This window comes from Lacerta agilis, chromosome 4, assembly GCF_009819535.1.
Source record: "Lacerta agilis isolate rLacAgi1 chromosome 4, rLacAgi1.pri, whole genome shotgun sequence".
Taxonomy (NCBI): domain Eukaryota; kingdom Metazoa; phylum Chordata; class Lepidosauria; order Squamata; family Lacertidae; genus Lacerta; species Lacerta agilis.
In genome coordinates this window covers 34,906,175-34,919,992 of record NC_046315.1, presented here as the reverse complement: position 1 = coordinate 34,919,992, position 13,818 = coordinate 34,906,175, and the positions used below count along the sequence as shown (strand labels likewise).

At 41.9% G+C, this 13,818-nt stretch overlaps 1 protein-coding gene across 2 annotated transcripts in view; it reads left to right on the top strand.

The window, feature by feature from the left end:
* Positions 1-13,818, top strand: part of MYH15 (myosin heavy chain 15) — an 87,881-nt gene that overhangs the window by 56,719 nt on the left and 17,344 nt on the right. For both annotated transcript variants that reach the window (XM_033146686.1, XM_033146684.1), the window contains 6 exons: positions 1,465-1,854; positions 4,661-4,787; positions 6,951-7,069; positions 7,448-7,644; positions 8,665-9,014; positions 12,194-12,318. In XM_033146686.1, the coding sequence (XP_033002577.1) occupies positions 1,465-1,854; positions 4,661-4,787; positions 6,951-7,069; positions 7,448-7,644; positions 8,665-9,014; positions 12,194-12,318 (1,308 nt within the window). The remainder of the gene's footprint in view (positions 1-1,464; positions 1,855-4,660; positions 4,788-6,950; positions 7,070-7,447; positions 7,645-8,664; positions 9,015-12,193; positions 12,319-13,818) is intronic.

Genomic DNA, 13,818 nt, shown 5'->3' with positions numbered 1-13,818 from the left:
AATGGAAAGGGTACATTCACCTCTGACTGTAGTTACAAGCACCTAGGGGCTTGCGAGTCAGTAAAAGGACAGAATACACCTCAGAGGAGGACAATGTGAATTGCAGTGATGTGTTAATACTGGCAACGAAGTTTGCACAGAAGTAAGAAACTCTGTCAAGAATAAAAACAGTCCCTTTGGCTGCTGATCTATGGAGGTTCTATGACCTCCTTGGTTTTGCAGCTGCCAAAGTTGCTCTTTCTTTTCTCTGGAGGGGGTGGGATGTGGCATTAATAATTCTGCAACTTGCTTGCTGCCCAGAGGCAGAATGTGTGACTAACCAGTTTTGACAGTTCTAGTACAGAGGTGAATTACGGAAAGGGACCACAAATGCTTGATGTTATCCTATATTTTACCCCCTACTCATAATTTTAAACTGGCAGGGGGACACTCTTTGTAACGGAATACTCCACTTCCAATATTATCTTGCTTTTTAAAATGTCCATTTTGTCATACTGTTGGAGCAATATTAGTTGGAAGTATTTCCCAATGGGCAATGGAGGTAAGTGTAAATAGGACTGCAGCCTGGGTGCCTGATTTCTTGGAAAGATGGCAGAGAACCAGGGGCGTAGCAAGGGGGGGCGTAGCAAGGGTGGATCGCCCCATGTTCCATAATGGAGGGGGTGACAAATTATCAAGGAACAATTACTGCCCTACTAGGGCGGTTCATAAAAAACTTTTTAAAAAAATGCCTGCTCCAAAGGTCTTAACTTACTATACTAGGTATTATATAGCTATATATGAATTTTCATGCATATTGGTTAATATCTTGACCCTCCTCCACCAAAATAGCTGTTTACTTGGCTGTTTTCCTATGTCGTGAAGGCTGAAATTTCACTTCAGTGGAGCACTTACTGTTCCCAACCCTAACCCTGTGGAAAGCCATCTGATTAGACTTTAATTTGATTTTGAGATGTTTTTAGGAGGTAATTTAATTATTGTTTGATTTTATACCAATGTTATGTATCTGATGTTAGCCATTCTGAGCCCGACTTCAGCCGGGGAGGGCGGGATATAAATAAGTTTGTTATTATTATTATTTGTTATTATTCCTTTGTAAGAAAATATGAAATAATGTAAAACAATTTTTGCAGGGGGGGGGAATCAACGGGTGTGACAAGAAATTTTACACACCGGGTACCACCTGACCTTCCTATGCCTCTGGGGAGGGTGACAAATTTTTTTTGCCCCCAGGTACCAATTTACCTTGCTACGCCCCTGCAGAGAACATTTCCCCAGATGATTAAAAACATCTAACCGAGTTGTAATTCGTGATTTAAAGTTCTGACCCAAATTCAGAGTGAGAGAACACTCTGAATTTGAGGGTTCAGAGTTATCACAAAGGTTACTTGCAATGTCTTAAGATGGAGGCACTGTGGTGTCTTGGGCTGTGGTATTATGCTCACATGCTTCTCTGTCTGATAGGCCCGCATAGAGGAACTCGAGGAAGAGCTAGAAGCAGAACGAGCTGCCCGCGCAAAAGTTGAGAAGCAAAGATCAGACCTGGCCCAAGAGCTGGAAGAGCTGAGTGAGCGGCTGGAAGAGGCTGGGGGTGCCACTGCAGCACAGCTGGAGATGAACAAGAAGCGGGAGGCCGAGTTTCTGAAGCTGCGGCGGGACCTTGAAGAGGCCACTCTGCACTACGAGGCGACCGCAGCTACACTCAGGAAGAAGCACGCAGACAGCATGGCAGAGCTTGGGGAACAAGCGGACAACCTGCAGCGGGTCAAACAAAAGCTGGAGAAAGAGAAGAGTGAGCTGAAGTTGGAAGTGGATGATCTGTCTTCTACTATGGAGCAAGTGATCAAGGGAAAGGTAAAGCCTCTGGGGTTTACTGTGAAGACAGACCGGATGGAGATAGGGGTATTTTCAAGCCGACCTGGATTAGCTACAACCAAAACTAAAACCCATTCAGTTCCACAGAGTCTGATCAGTGAAACAACAATAGGAGGCTTTGTCCAGCCAAGTTCTGCTGGGAGTAGGCTTGCTGAAATGAATAGAGCCAAGTTAGTCATGTTCACTCATTTCTTAGGGGAGTTGCATTCTTTGAATAGCTGCAAACAATGTTCATGCAATACATCAGGTATGCATATAGAAAAGGCCACACAGAAATGCCAAGTGCGTTAAACAATGGAGCAAAATGTAACAAAAGGTTGGATCCAAAAATCTCTCTTGTGGGGATGCCATTGATTCTTTCCTGGCTCAGCCCTCCTGCATCACATTATGTGTCAGTCACACACCGGAGGGTCTCTTGATCTGCTGGAACAGCTTTTCAGGGGGTTGCTGGGGGAAGAAGGGAGCTGTAGCCAGGGGGATCAGTAACTCCCAGATACAAGCAGAAGAACATTTTGCTCTCAGAAGGGAAAACCTTTCAATCCAAGAATTTGCAAATGTAAAGCAGGCAATTGAGAATCACGGGAAGGAGTAAGAGAGGAAGTACAACGTGTGTGGAGATGCAATGGCAAAATATTGTTACACCCCATGCCAATCTCCGAGCAGTGTGTCCGATTCCAGGGGTCCAGGCACTTACCAAGGGTTTGTGTTTCCTTTCAGAAATGAGGCACAGCAGACACTGCAGTGTTTTTTTTATGATATATGGTTTATTTACACATATATAGGACTGGAGCCTACAATGAAGAGGTTCCCAGCATTACACTTCAAGAGGGTCTCTTGCTTCTCCCACAGCCTTGGATCCAAAACAGAAATCAGCCATGTTCTCTGTCTCCCATAACAGCTTGCCACAATTTTGCTAGTACATCATTACTAACTGCCATCCTTAAAAAACTTACATTAGCCTTTTGTCTTATTAACTAAAACCAGAGCCCAGGGAGGGGCTTCACCCATTTGGGTGACTGGCATTGAATCTCCAGATGATCCATCTGGTACCTTTGGTTGGGTTAAAGACTCAGCCATTATCAAGTGCTTACCTCATGAGGAAGCTGGCCAGTGTTATTTCCAACCTTTGCTCGATCCAGGAATTTAAGGATTTGCTTAAATTCAAACCCTTTTAGGGGAATCTGATCCCACCACAAACACATAACAATAAGTTTCTCTCTTGAGTGCCCGCCTTCTCTGAGAATCATGCTTGCCTAACTTGTTAGCCTTCAAGTGTCCATTTTAACTTCTTAAATGAATTATATACTTTACTTTTGCTCATCTTACTATGCCTTGCAACTCTAGGATATTCACCATGTTGAATGAAGCACTGGGGTTTCCTAAATTTTCTCCACATATCATCTTGTAATCATGTCTAAAACTCCTTAAGTAGTACTTGGTACTAGCTTTATGGCAAACCATAGTGCATCACTATTAATAAATGTCAAAATCCATATTAGGGTAATATATTTATTAGGCCAACCAAAATATCACCAAATAGCATGCAAGCTTTTGCATCCTCTAAATATTCATAGATATTCTGATATATTTATGATGGCTTTGCAGATCACACTATTCTCATACAGAATGCTAAACTAGTATACTTTCTGATTTTGGCAGGAGGGGGAATGAAGGTGGAGTATGTTTTTTCACATTATGATCTTTGGAAAGCTCTCGTCACATGTAGGTTTGATAAATGATATACAGAACAATTGAATAATACTCCTCTGGGGATATTTAACTCCCAAGCAACTCTTAAGGAATCTCTTAAGAAGGATGTGTTTATGGCTCACAGATGTGTAATTTTCAGCGTGAACTTTTTTCCATCGCATCAATTTAGTTCAATAATTCAGAGCTGTTATTAATTACATGATTGATTCCCTTCCATTTGCCACACACTGTCATGTAACGATTTCTACTAGAGGAGTAGCTGTGCTAGTCTTTTGCAGCAAAAACGACAAAGATTTTTGTGGCACCTTAAGCACTAACAAATTTCATATGGCATAAGCTTTTGTGGCCTACAGGGAACATTGCAGCTGATGAAGTGAACTCTGGTCCACAAAAGTTTATGTCATAATAAATTTCTCCATCTTTAAGGTGCCACAAGACTCTCAGTGCAAACAACAAGCATATAGTAGCTCAGTGTGTTTGCTTTTGCATTTGTATGACTCTAGTAAGATATTAACAACAGAAAATAATGTTCTTCTTGTTGTCAAAATATATAATATAGCTGAAGCAAACTGGTGAGTATGTATGTGATAAAGACAAAAGGTTGTCGTAGTCTTGTGTGCAAGATTATGTAAGTCTTACTGTACTTCAAAACTGTTGGACACAATTAATTATTTTAAAGGAATATGTTTTTTATTATTCCTTCCATTAAACTGAATCTTTGGTATATGCATATAAAAAAAACTTTAAAAAATATAGCATTGCAGCTATTGCTCTTTTTCTGACTATAATAGTTGGTGGGCCCTTTTCATTTTTGCAAATTTTGTAAACCAAATTTTATACTTTGCACAGAAATTGTGGCCCTAATGTTGGATGGTGTATGTTTTGCCTCCTGAGTTTCTAGACTAATTGGCCTATGCCAAGTTTTATCTTTCTCTGTTACATAGAAAAAGATTGTCATTATCTTTCTTAATGTTGTATCTTATTGTCAGATATTGGCCTTTTTATGGGACAAATGAGTTGAGCAGTGCACTTTGATTGGGATGGTGTTTGATTACCTCTGTTCCAACCACATTAGGCAAATGCAGAAAAACTCTGTCGTACTCTGGAAGACCATCTCAATGAGGCAAAAACTAAAGTGGACGAGATGACTCGTGTGGTGAATGACCTCACTGCCCAAAAAGGGAAGCTGCAAACTGAAAATGGTAGGTTGGGCAAACACTATTATAGCCACAGGACGTGTGAGCATAGCAACACCTTATATGAGTCAGGAGGGATGCTTGAAGATTTAATTCAGTCCACATGTTTATGTGATTGCAGAACAAACTGATTTGCACTCACTGAACCACTGTGTGGAATGAAGTGCAATTATCATTTGGATACTGTATTTCTCCAAATTTTGTGAGAATTTTTTTACTCTACACACACACACACACACACACACACACACACACTATACATAAAGAACTGCCAGAAATATGGTGAAGACACATTTTTAAATTTCATACTTTTTGTTCTTTTTAAAACTTATCAGAAATATGTATATCAGAAATACACTGATCTGCACATCCCCACATAATTGCACATGTGCAATATTTTCATGAAGAACTCCTGTTTCTTTCTTCTCCCTTTCCCCTACATAAGAACAGATCCCTTTCATCTGCTGGTCAGTTGCTTCTTCTTTTCCATCTAGTTTTCTGTCCTCTTCTTATATACCTGTCCAAGTGATGAAACATGGGAGAGGAGGGAGGACCAGCTTCATGGCTATACAGCATTTATCAGATTGACTCCCAACCTTTACTGCTGCTGTTGATTTAAGCTGGATGCTCAGCAGGAGTTTTCCTGATGCAAAATGCACTTGTCTTTCCACAGCACTCCATTCATTGCCCACCAAGGACTCGTTCCGGTTCAGCTTGCAATAACAGCTTTCTGTGATCTTTTCCCAATTGGCGACTTCTTTTTCCTGACGTGATGATATCATTTTATTAGATTCCTGGGCATGTTCAGACATGGCTCACTCAAAGTGGCTTACAAATAAAAAGCAAACATGAAAACAACAATGACCCAACCATTAAAACACAAATTAAGAAATCTAACAACATCGCAAGAAGCAAAAATGCAAAGAACAGCACTAATAAGCAGCAACAGAGGAGACAAAACATTGTTTGGGAAAAAGAAATGTTTTCCGATGCTGGAGTGGGGTGTGTCACAAATCAAGAGGAAGGTACTTCTGCACATGGGGTGTCACCATAGAAAATGCCCTCTTGCCATAGCTGTCAACCTTTTCCCTTTTTTGCGGGAAATTTCCTTATTATAGCATTGGGAAACAGAAGGGAGGGTTGACAGCTATGCCTCTTGCATGTTGCTACTACCCTTGCCTCAGAAGGCAAAGGCAGGGAAGACGGGTGTCCTAGCTAGACAAAGGACAGCCAGATTCACACATGAGAAGGTAACCCTTAAGCTGCCTAGGTTGTTATAGCTAATAACCAGCACCTTGAATCATGTGTTCACATTATTGTTTTTTTCTGGAGCATTTCACAGCTCCGTCCTCCCGTCCCCCGCCTGTATACATCAGCACAGCTTCATTAGCTTCTGATTCATTTCTGTTTGTGTAAACACTAGGAGACATTGAGGGGCCGGGATGTTTGTACCCTATGCAAAGGTGTTCACCCCTTGGCTAGAGATGAATTAGGAATGGCTTAAAGACTCCGGTCGGCATGAAGCTGGTTTGAGAAACAACACATCAAACAGTAGCGTTTTATAACAAAGTACAGGATGCATTTTGGAGAAAGTCATGTGAACGCGGATTAAAGATAAGCACAGGGAGTACAGTGACTGCACAGTAAATGGCCCTAGAAGATTGACCGGGAGCCCATGCAGCTGATAGAATAAGGGGGAATCACATGACCCCAGCAGCCAAGATTTTAGCAGTGGCATTCTGCACCAAATGAAGTTTCTGAATGGTTTTCAATGGCAGCCCTGCATAGAGCACGTTACAGTAGTGTGTTCAGCATAGCATATGAGCACTTTAATATTGTGATCAGCGGGACTCTCCCATGCACGTTTCAAGTCCATCATCAAATACTATGGTTTCCTAGTTCCTTTGACTGTGTCCAGAGGACTTCTTAGGATGTCTCCTGTAATGCTGGCTTAGGCAAAATGTGGGCCTAGCTAATTATGTCCAATGCCACAAAACCTACCTCATCAAGCCACCCCTGTATGCCTGAAGGGCAAAAGGGTCACTGGTTGCTTTCAATTATTCAGAACTCCTGGGAATATCTTCCTCTGGAAGCACAGCCCTTGCCCTCCTCCTCCCTTGTCATGGGAAGCTGATGCTCATCATCTTTTTTGTGCTACCCCTCCGGCAGGTGAATTTACAAGACAGCTGGAAGAGAAAGAATCGCTTATAAACCAACTTTCCCGAGGGAAGTTGTCTTTCACTCAACAAACAGAAGAGCTTAAAAGGCAGCTGGAGGAAGAGACCAAGGTAACGCTTTGATTGAGGCTCCCAACGTGATTCTGACTCGGCTTGAAATGACGACTCGGTTTTAAGGTATTGCCCTGAAGCAGGTATAGAACTGCATGCGCTCAAGTAAGTGCAGTGGAATGGCACTTAATTGCATAGGCTGAGGGTGTGCCTCAGTCTGCAGATATCAGTGAAATACAGAATGCTGGGGATACAATAGTCCCAATATGACTGGGAAGTGCTGTTGTTGCTATTAAGGATTGAGACAGAGTGATGGAGTTTGGAAAAGGGGAAATTTCCAGATGGCGAACCCACCATCAGAACGAGTTTCAGTGCTTGTAGTAGCTGCTTTGTCTGCAGCTGAATGTGCTAACTAGAGCCCCCCCCCCTCTCCTACAGTCAAAGAATGCCCTCGCCCATGCTTTGCAAGCTGCCCGCCATGACTGTGACCTCCTACGGGAGCAATTTGAGGAGGAGCAAGAAGCCAAGGCAGAGCTTCAGAGGGCGCTATCCAAGGGGAACGCAGAAGTGGCACAGTGGAGAACTAAATATGAAACTGATGCTATTCAAAGGACCGAGGAGCTAGAAGATGCCAAGTAAGATATACAAGAGATGCCATCCTACGTTTCCACATGTATTCTTGTTTTAAACTGTTACATTCTAGATCACAGACTGCATGCAGTTCAATGCAATGAGATAATAGAATTTTTTTGAGCCGGAAGGGACCCAAGGGTCATTTAGTCCAACCCCCCCCCCCCCGCAATGCAGGAACCTTGGCTAAAGCATCCAGGTCAGATGTGATTATAAATTACAATCCAAACATAACTTAACTCTGCTCATTAACCAAGCTGACTTCCTCATGGCACCTTTCCTGATCTGTGGCACACACTCCTGCTGAAGTGTGAGGTCCCTTTTGAAGGGTACCTAGGCCCAACTGCTATTTGGCTCTTCTTTTCCCAGAAACGTCTCATCAATTCTTCTTTTGCTTGACTGCATTGGAGGCAGAGATAAGACAGCAAAACCCTCTCCATCAGCTTGCCCTTTGGCTCCTCCCTTCCTTGAAATGTCTTACCAGTTTTCATTCCTCTTGGCTGCCTGAGAGGCACAGATGAGACAGCAAGACCCCCTCTGTTGGCTTGGCTAGGGCCAATGGCCATCCGATTCCTCTTGACCCAGAACTGTCTCTGGCAGTTTCACAATGTAGTTTCATAATACAACATGATTTTATTTTATTGGTGGGTTTTAACTGTATTCTTCATCTTGTGTGTGCATGTGTGTGGTCCCTATTGGTACTCTTGGTTTCAATGTACACTGCTTGGAAATGGTTATATAAAGCGGTATATAAAAGCGGTATATAAAAATGCTCAATAATAATAAAAAGGAAACATGAAATACGGAAATAAATTTGCTTATTTTCATCCTTTACACCCCCATTCCCTTTCCCTTTTATATCAAGCATCTTAAGCTGTAAGCTGCTATTTTAAATTGTAAGCCACTCTGACTGCTTAAATGTAGCAAATAACAATGCCACAAAGGGAAATTCACACTGTTTTGATTTTGGTAATGTTAAGAGCCTTTTCATTGTGGGTTGTTTTACCACGTACCTTTTCTGTTAGGAAAAAGTTGGCAGCTCGTCTCCAAGAGGCTGAGGAAGCCATCGAGGCGGCCAATGCCAAATGCTCTTCTCTGGAGAAGACAAAGCACAGGTTGCAGAATGAGCTGGAGGACATGATGATTGATCTGGAAAAGTCCAACGCAGCAGCAGGGTCCTTGGACAAGAAGCAGCGCAATTTTGACAAGATCCTTAATGAGTGGAAACAAAAGTATGAGGAGTCACAAGCAGAGCTTGAAGGTTCCCAGAAGGAAGCCCGAAGCCTCAGCACAGAATTATTTAAGCTGAAGAATGCGTATGAAGAGAGCATAGACAATCTGGAGACCTTGAAGAGGGAAAACAAGAATCTCCAAGGTAAGTCCTGCACTTGAAATGTGGGGCAGTCAAGCGAGTTGAATTGGAGAGTGGAGGGGGAAGCCAGATGGTAAAAGAAAGAGCGCGCATGAGTCCTAGCAGTTTAGCTTCACCATTGCGCTAGACAAACAAGGCAAGGAAACAGTCTCTACATCATAAAATATTTCTGCTCTGAGGACTGAGAGATATATTAGGGCCAGATGCCTTTTGTCATTAATCTAAGAGCCTAGCTTTTCTCCAGTGAGACCAGCTGGTATCAGATCCTCCTGCTATTTCGAAGACTGGTGACATAGATGTAATCGAAAGAACATAAAATTGTGGGAATGTTTTGGGATGCAGGAGAGGATATATTGTTTAAGATATCCTATTCCAACTTGTGTTTACAAGTCCCAGAAATTAGCAGAGTTCTCATTCCCCTTTTAAACACACACACACACACCGGAAAGCTTGCTCAGGTTCTTTAAAACCTCTGTAATAAAATGTCCTGGTATTTTCCCCATTAATCCCTCTCAAAATAACACACTACACAGTCTTCTATAAACGCATAAAAAGAGTTTACTTACATAGATTATTCTGTTCACAAAAGGATCCCAGTAGGCAGACTTAAATTTAGTAAAAGTTACATTTACTCAGAACACTGTTCCATAAGGGAAAACCAAGAAGAGCATCTTAGCAATGCAGCTTCTTTGAGAGCGTGGTCAAAAGAGGAAGATGGAGTCTGGTCCCTGTGGTTTTGTGTTAACCTGCCCAGGTGAGACCACACCCATCTCCAGTTACACAGAAGAAGTCCATCCCAGCCCAGAATAAACAGGAAGTTCCGGCTGGTGGACTAAGATATGATAGCAATGATGAATGGGAGTGAGGAATGGATAGTAATAACCCTGTGCTTGCCTATTTCTTCTCCTACAGCAAGGCTGCCAATAATAATATAAAATAATAATATAAAATGGGACTTGGACAACTCTCCAGAGCCAGCATGATATGAGAGCCAGCGTGGTGTAGTGGTTAAGAGCAGTAGACTCGTAATCTGGTGAACCGGGTATGCGTCTCCGCTCCTCCACATGCAGCTGCTGGGTGACCTTGGGCTAGTCACACTTCTCTGAAGTCTCTCAGCCCCACTCACCTCACAGAGTGTTTGTTGTGGGGGAGGAAGGGAAAGGAGAATGTTAGCCACTTTGAGACTCCTTCAGGTAGTGATAAAGCGGGATATCAAATCCAAAATTCTTCTCTTCTTCTCTTCTCCTGCAAAGTCTAAAATAATCTAGGGGCATGAACTAACCGTATCAGCACTTAAAGACCCCTACCACCTCTGAAGATTGCTTATAGCTAGGGGCCAAACTAGATGTGGCCATATTGTTCATTTGCCTGCCCCATTCACATATAAAGCCATGGGTAAGTGGTCTTGTTTTAATACAAAGAGGGGTGTGCAGGTGAAAAGAGTTGAAAATGTGCATGTGCCTCTCTTATCTCCCAATACCAGAAGTTAGGTGGGCTGGGGAGAAAACGCCCTGAAGTGATGAAACATTAGAATGTGAGGCAGTGTAGGATGGAAGGCACAGCTGTTCTCGCCCATGAGCCCATTTCAATATCCAATAAGATATCCAGCCATGCTTCACATGTGGATGGGACAGGGATGTGCATAAGTAAACCTGAATATCTTATCATTGCCTCTTCTATGACCCATGTTAATGCTGTTTTATATACTAAACTGAAATACATTGACACAATATATTCAATATTTCGTCCTTCCACAGAATATGTTCTTTAATAACGATTGCATATTGACCATTTTATAATAAAATAGCATGTGATTGTTCAAAATATTCCCTAACTTTAAGGAAGCCGTTTGAACTGAGCTTGGAGGATCTTTCCCCCTCTGCCATATATAATCTATCTTAATGATAATTGCAAGCCATTCATTAATACAATGAGCTTAACAAGATTTGCAACAGCCTTTCCGGACTAGCAGAGTTTTTGAGAGCAAGACAGTATTGCCAGTTATATAACAGGACTTACAAAACCAGGAGGATAAGAATCAACAACTGCAAGAGGAGACACTGGATCTTAATAAACACATTTTAAAAATAATTGGTGCCAGTGTGCACCCCTGTCTGAGTCCCTCATAAGTGCTGGATGGAGTGGTAAGGTGGCCATTTATCTCACAACAAGTCTGGAGTGGAGTACTGGTAACTGTTTATCCCACTAAATTTCACAGGCCACTGTAGCAAGAAGCAAGAGCAGATTTCAGGTCAATTGGCCCCTGTCTGAATACTATACTTCTCAACTGAATGGGGTAGTAGAGAGCAATGATATAAGATACACTGGCCTTGTCTAAAGCCAGCTCCTTCGTTAAATAATATACTTTGTGCTTCTATCTAGTCAATTCATTTATTGTATAAGTGTTTAGCTTAAAATGTACTAAGAAGACTTACTGGCAGGAATTGGCTGGATCATTTCTAAGCCCCCCTTTTAAAGATTGGCACCGCAATTACCCTTCTCCAGTCAATTGGCATGCATCCTGTTTTGTCTGCGACTGTGAACAGAACTGCCAGAGCTGTAGCGAACCAATCAATGTTTGCTCCAAGCGGTTCTGTCAGGATGAAAATGTAGCCATGTAGCTTTCCCTGATTTCAGCTGTGTCGAATAAGAGTTTTCACCTCTGTTTTCAGGAACTGGGAACCATAGAGGAAGGAGATCAAAACCCAGTTCTAGATGACTGGTTGTATTGTTATCATTATCACTTTTTATCATTAAAAAACAATCATAAATATAAGAAATATTTCATTGTTCTTTGGCCAACTAGGCCTAGAGTATGCACACACTCAAACCAATACACACATCACAAAGCAAAAATAAGCCTCAGAGTAAGTAAATACAGAATACATTATTCATAAAAAATACCTTATAAATATTCCCTCACAAAAGGACAATGAATGAATTTTAACCTATGTGATCTTCAGATGCAGTCGATAGCTTTCATTTCTCCATAAGCCTGTTTAATAAATTTGATGGTTCTATATGACACGCACCCACCAATTTTTTAATAAATAGATAAACATAAATTTCTCACTTTTAGCAAGAATCCAGCTAGACAGGAAAAACTAAATTGAGAAGAGATAACTTGGTGCATTCAGGACTTTCTGACGCTTTGGTCTTTCATTTTTGGAAAAAAAAATCAGAGGAGATTTCAGATCTAACTGACCAGATCAGTGAAGGAAACAAGAACCTTCATGAGGTGGAGAAGATGAAGAAGCAGATTGAACAAGAAAAATCGGAAGTCCAGCTAGCCCTGGAAGAAGCTGAGGTAAGACAAATGTTTGGAACAAGGAATGAGGTTTCTAGAGTCACTGTAAGTTTTCGACCAAAAGGAAAAACAGAGGAAACAAAGGATAAGCAAGATTTGCTTCATGTGCATAGGTGGGGAAAAACATGCAGGCCCTCACTGCAAAGTGTGGTAAAATGATCTAGTAGTTATTATATGGAATATTATTGTGATTTAGATTTCTTCCTCCCCTTCTCTTCACGTAGGGATCCTAGGGTAGGCTATGTACAAGTGCTGTTGCAGAACACTTTTCAAAAGATTTCAACTTCCATGGTTTGAAGTTTCTGTTTGAATTTAGTGTGGGTTTTAAAAAAAAGTTTGGGGGGGGGGAACCCAATCAGATTAGACGTTTGAGCTATGGATTCTAGAAATCCTTGGGTGCATCAGGAATGGCAGACAAGCTTCCCTGAAGGTAGCTTTTCCACCATTACCTATTTTACCCTGTAATAAACAGCTGTAGGGGAGTGTTGGGCATGTTCTGGGGCAGCGATGGGAAACTTGCAGCCCTCCAGATATTGCCCAATCCCGAGTTCCATTGTCCCGAGTCAACATGGTCAATGGCCATGGATGATGGGAGTTGTAGTCTAACAACATTTTGAGCACCACAGGACCCTGTCCTTGGTTAGCACGTGGTGATGAGCCAGCACTACAAGTCGGTACAGAGTACTGCATCAACGGAGACTATTCCCCTGGAGAAGGAATGGACAACTAATGACTTGTAGGCAGCAGTACCCAAAAGCAAGGTTCTGGTCCCTGGTGACTCTGCCAGAACATGTTCAAGTGTTATTATATTCATCTATGCCTGCACAATGCAATTAAAAGAACACACACACACACACACACACCAATAAAAATATTTTTAATGATAATAAACAAACACATATGTAAGAAAGAGGGATTCTACACTTCATATCACGTCTCTCATTTGGATTTTATATGCAATATGCAAATGGACCTACCTGGATGTAATGTGAGGCTGTACAGCACGTTCTCCATAACTGCGAAGGTTTTGCAGCTCCATGGTGCTGACCATTCCTGGTTTCCAGACACAGTCTAGAGAATCAAGTGGTCTTGAGGATCAAACTATATGTGATGTTAAGCAAGGCTCTGAATCTCATAACTGGGATTCTCTTTCTCTTTTTAGAGCAGATGTAGGGGTGTTGATCTCCCCTCCCTGCCATTTGCCTGCTGAAAATCCCCCCTTAAAAGAAAAACAAAACAAGAAACACCGTTGAATGCTGCTAGTTAGCCTCAAATAAGTGGCATGAGGGGGCAGTTTCACTGGGAAAAGAAAATGGGGCTGGTGGAACTTTTAAATCTTTCTCCCCATGATACCATGCTCCTAATCTGAATTGTCTCCTGCTGTTAGTTAAAAAGAGATGGGAATTTCAGTCATGGGATTTTTAAAAAAACACATTTAAATATATGCTGAATGTACCCCCAAGCAGTGGCGGAGCTTCATGCTCTGGCACCGGAGGGCGG